Raw genomic sequence first — 5,427 nt, 5'->3', positions numbered from 1 at the left:
GTTCACCTGTATGCAAAGGATGAAGTATGAGATGAGAGAGAAGTTGGTTTTGGTCTGCAAAAAGTGAAATGAGAAAGATGAGTTTAAGCCAATAGTTTTGAATTATTAGAGAATTTTTGTCACCCGGGTAGAAACATTGACCATTTAATTTTAGTGTATTTTGAATAAAAATCAAACTTCATAAAAATAACTACTTTATATCCATGTTATCTTTATGGATCAGTTATAAACATCACTATATCATTCATTTGGCAAATCGGTATAAAAAACAATCCTTAAGCAATCATCTACCTTATCAAAATAACTACAAACAACAAAGAACACTTAACAACGAAGAACACTTAACTACAAAGAACGGTATAAAAACAATCCTTCAACTACAAACAAAGAACACTTAACTACAAACAACCAAGAACACTTAACTTCAAAGAACACTTAACAGTTATCAAAATAACTACAAAAACAATCTTTAAACAATCATCTACTTCATCGGAATGCCTACAAAGAACACTTAACTACAAAACAGTATAAAATCCAAACTTTATGTGAAACACAAATGTGAAGAAAACATGAAGAAGAAGAAGCAGCAGAGCGAAGGGAGAAACAGAGTTTAGTGTTTGTGAAGAACACTATAAAAATCATAACTTTAACATCATTCAACAAAATCAGTAGTAAGAGAACTATAAACATTAGTACTTCATGTGTTTTCAACATTAATACACCATATTTTGGAAAATAAACTCACAAATACCAGCATCGAAACTTATTTCCTCATGGATTCGTATATTGCCCTTTTAACAAAAATGTGAAGATAACATGAAAAAGAATAATAATAATAAGAAGAAGAAGAAGAGAGAAGGGTTAAACGGGTATATACCTTAGCTGTGGAATGCACAGAGATGTTATGAAAGGTTCGGCGAATGGAAATGCTGCGTAAGGATGGATATAGAATGAATGTAAAGGAGAGAATGAGAGAGAAATATTGAAATTGGTGAACATGTTGTCTACTGTGAAAAAGACTTTATCAATCTTTAATATTACACAATGGATCAATTGTTGTTAGCAAATAAGCAATAGAAAAATCGAGAAAATAATGCCACTTGGAATAATGGGTACATTTGATTGGTCTAATAAAAGTTTGATTTAGCAAATTACCAATATGGACATATGTTAGTGCAAATTAAAAAATGCAAATGGGCAATTAAGGGAGTTAATAGGCATATTATAATCTTAGTTAGGTAGTTATATATATATATATATATATATATATATATATATATATATATATATATATATATATATATATATATATATATATATATATATATATATATATATATATATATATATATATATATATATATATATATATATATCAAATGAGAATGACATTTTTATATGAGAATGTGAGAATGAATCTGAACCATTGAATTTTAAAATAAATGGTGGAGATTATGGGTGAATCTTTTTTTCTCTCTCTTACATCATTTATTTCAAAATGTAGGAGAGAGAAAAAAAAAAGATTCACCCATAATCTCCACCATTTATTTTAAAATTCAATGGTTCATTCATTCTCACATAAAGATATCATTCTCATATGATATGCCATATATATATATATATATATATATATATATATATATATATATATATATATATATATATATATATATATATATATATATATATATATATATATATATATATATATATATATACCGTGTAGGAAAACTAGTGTAAACCTAGCCAATCTTTAATATAAATAGTCAAGACAACCTATGGCGTATATACGGTGTAGAAAAATTAGTGTAAACATAGCAAATCTCTAATATAAATGGTCAAGACACCGTAGCCTTCTCAATACTAAACAGATATATAAGTAAAATATTTATTTTTAGATTTGGAAAGAAAAATGTGAGCCTTTATTTCTCAACCAACTACTGGTATCTTAACTTTCTGAAGCAACATTACTATGTATTACAGACCGAACAAACTATTTAAGAATATTGATGCATAAGGTACAATTGTAGATTCCAAAACAAATTTGATAAGGTATAATTGTTTAAAATTAGGGTTGGAAATGAGTCGAGTCGAACTTGCCTCAGCTCGTTAAAAATTGATATTGGTTCGAGTTTGTCACAAAAAAAAATTCCAACTCAAACTCGACTCATTAGAAATTTAAAAACAAATGTACCGAGCCAAGACCCTTTAAAAAAATTAAATTTAGAGGTAACTAAAGTAATCTTCAGAGATATTAATATGAGCAACACTATACCAAGTGATATCTCAACAATATTTTATTAATCAAATTCATCGTAATCATTTTACACACAACATTTTTTATTAAATCAAATTCATCACAATCAATTTTTCACAATTAATCTTATGAATGGTTAGTCCATATTGTAGAAAACAGTAAAGATAATTAAACTTTTTAAATTTTAATTTAAGATGACGTCATAAAAAGATAAAATCATATAGCTTGGAAATTTAGGAATTGCATTCATAGGATCATACTTCTTACTCATAAATAATTGCTCAATAGTCGAAACTTTGTTCAAAGCAACTTAAATCCATACAGTTTGGAATGAGAAATTAAACACTATATAATAAAACTCATATATATAACTCTAATATAAGCTTTTCCTCATTAACATCTTCTTCTTCATTAAGCATAGTATCACATTCTTTCAAGTCACACCCTTCACAAATTCAACTCTAACAATCTTAAACTGGAACTATATTGGTATTCCCTGCACTAACATAAACATTTAATGAATATAATTACTAATCAAAATATACAATATAAACTTTTCTAAATTTATTATCAAATAATAAAAAAATTGTATTAAAAAAATGACAAGCAAATAAATTACCTTCAAAATAAGGAGAACTCGTGTCCTTTTCTAAAGAGAAATTAGTAACTTGAAATGAAATTTTTCCTTTGCTCTTGTTTAGTATAAAAACACAAACATCACCAAGTTTGACATCATTGTAAGCACGAAACTTACTCCAACCACCACTTAATGTATATTGATTATTTGAAGTCAGCTTCAAATCAACAATCCATGTTTTCTGTTTGTTAATAAAAAGAGTAACATTTCTTCCTTCCATTTGATGCAAAAATCTCCTACCAAATTCAGTTGGTATGCCCTAGATTATTTGTTCCACATTAAAAATAATCAATAATAAAAATTAAAATAAACACAAAAATAGTTAAGAGAATGATAGTTTTAACTTTAAGATAAATTATTACAATAAAAATTTTTACCACGATATTTCTTTCAATGTATGTCTTTTGGATCATGCATACGAAGAAGTCCTTGTTAGAGCGAAACATGTTGTTCACTTTGTCATACAAAACCCTACTTTTCTCCTTCAAATAATCTCCTTGAATATAGTTCAATAAAAAATTTTAAAAAAATTAAGTAGCAAATTCAATAAAATAATACCAAAAGATAACATAACAAGATGATAGAATAAAACTTACCATTGTCCACATCCATAAGATTATGAAATCTTGCATCTATTTGAACTTTTCTATTCTCAAGCTTTGATGATTTCTTTGGTTCTTTTGGATTGATTTTCTTTTTCTTACAAACTTTTGAAGAAGATTTTGGTCTTCCAAGACGGCGCACTGGTGAAGGATCTTCATTAACTTGCAAAGAACTTTCGCTTGATTCAATCTCAATAGATTCTTGACTATTGATTTTCTTTTTCTTACAAACTTTAGAAGAAGATTTTGGTCTTCCAAGACGGCGTATTGGTGAAGGATCTTCATTAACTTGCAAAGAACTTTTGCTTGATTCAATCTCAGTAGATTCTTGACTAATCTCTATTATTGGATATTTGATTTCTAATCCGTTTTTATCAATTACAATCACATTAAATAGAGAGCTTTCTTGATATTGAAATACCAAAAATTGTGACTCACTTAAAGACAAATAATTTGCAAACTCTTTCCAACCATTGCAAAAGAAAACATCATAATCACTAGTTTTCTCCCAAAAAACTTTCTTTTGAATCGTATTTGGTAGCCTTAGGGTAACTGGGTTTTCTATTCCTTTCCAATATCTTCTCACAAAACTTATGGGAACTCTCTGATACACACAAACAAATTAATATTAATACACAATCTCATTTCAAAATAAATTATTATTATTTTGATTAAAATAACATTTCATTATGAGTATGGATTTCTAAGTAAATTATTTATATCTAAAAAAAACTATGTCAAAAAAATTCAAAAGAGAGAAAACACAAAGAATGTTACCAGTTTTTCTTCTTTGAGAGTACTTTCAAGGATAACCTTGAAAAAGTGGACACCATTGTTCCAATGATCAAGCTCTTGTTGCTGAGGATAACCTCCACCATGTGCAGCACCAGCTATACCATGAGCAAGATGTGAAAACACCCTATCATGTCCATCCTTACCACTTTCCATCTTTCAGACCTAACAACAAACACCTGGTGATCCAATAATAACAATTTTTCAAAGCAGAATCAGATCCAATCAAATACAAATTAGCTAGTTTCAGTAATGAAATTGACTGATATTGCATACAAAATAAAACTAAAATTCAACATTAAAAAAACATAGTGATGATTTGTTTTTTAATCAAGAAATAAACCTTGAAAAAGAGAAATAAGATTGTAAAATTGCAAAAGAAATGGCAATAGTAATGGAAGAAGAGAGAAAGAGGTATCTTGTGAATATATAGAATAGAAAGAGTAATGAGTAATTCAATTCTCCCAACCAACTACCTAGTAGTAAAGTACAGGTATCTTAACTTTCGGACGCAACATTACTTTGTACGTACACTGAAAAAGCTACAGTATTAATTAAATTGTGCTAGTATTCAATTCAAATAAAATTATAAATAGAATATGAGAAATGCTACTTGTACACCCAAATCTACACCTACACCCTATTTTATACATCAAATATGTGCTTATCAAATTTTTTAATAATTTTTTTATGTACTTTGGATTTGTCCAATGCTGTAATAATTGTACCTATACGGTGTATATGGTCTACGGTGTATCAAATTGGTGTAACAATAGCATAGCTCATTGAATATTGATTGATATATAAGGTATAATTGTGGAGTTAAGCTCCTCTCTATTTCTCATCATCTCCATTTTACTATTACCAAGTTTGTGAAACATAAATACAATAGTGTGACATTAATTGGGTTTAATGATTTATTATACACTCTAAATATTTAAAAACTATAGTAATAGAGTGAGGAAATGGAGAAAGAAAATGAAGAGGATTCTATCTCATAGTGACTTCCAATACAAATTTTATAAATAAGTTTTAAGGTATAATTGTTCAGAATCGTGATTCATATCTCTTGTATATAGATCCAAATTGTAAGCGACTTTTTTTTTTTAAACTGTATTTGCACTTTTTGATTCATGTTT

General features: G+C 27.5%; 1 protein-coding gene across 5 annotated transcripts; it reads right to left on the bottom strand.

Moving 5' to 3' along the window:
* Positions 1-2,482: 2,482 nt before the first annotated feature.
* On the bottom strand, positions 2,483-4,808 carry LOC131600529 (B3 domain-containing transcription factor VRN1-like). Of its 5 annotated transcripts, none has more exons than XM_058872675.1 (6): positions 4,765-4,808; positions 4,274-4,467; positions 3,491-4,100; positions 3,272-3,390; positions 2,877-3,153; positions 2,483-2,753 (listed from the first exon to the last, which is right to left on the bottom strand). In XM_058872675.1, the coding sequence occupies exons 2-6, from the start codon at positions 4,442-4,444 to the stop codon at positions 2,728-2,730; spliced, it is 1,203 nt and encodes a 400-aa protein (XP_058728658.1). In that variant the 5' UTR covers positions 4,445-4,467; positions 4,765-4,808; the 3' UTR covers positions 2,483-2,727. The 5 variants fall into 5 exon arrangements, with proteins under 5 accessions (XP_058728658.1, XP_058728660.1, XP_058728655.1 ...); XM_058872677.1 differs by lacking the exon at positions 4,765-4,808 and adding an exon at positions 4,632-4,749 and having other exon boundaries at positions 2,483-2,758; XM_058872672.1 differs by lacking the exon at positions 4,765-4,808 and adding an exon at positions 4,632-4,749.
* Positions 4,809-5,427: the final 619 nt, after the last annotated feature.

The sequence above is a fragment of the Vicia villosa genome, linkage group LG4 (assembly GCF_029867415.1).
Source record: "Vicia villosa cultivar HV-30 ecotype Madison, WI linkage group LG4, Vvil1.0, whole genome shotgun sequence".
NCBI lineage: Eukaryota > Viridiplantae > Streptophyta > Magnoliopsida > Fabales > Fabaceae > Vicia > Vicia villosa.
Note: the sequence above shows the minus strand (reverse complement) of the source record. Positions and strands in the feature narration are given on the sequence as shown.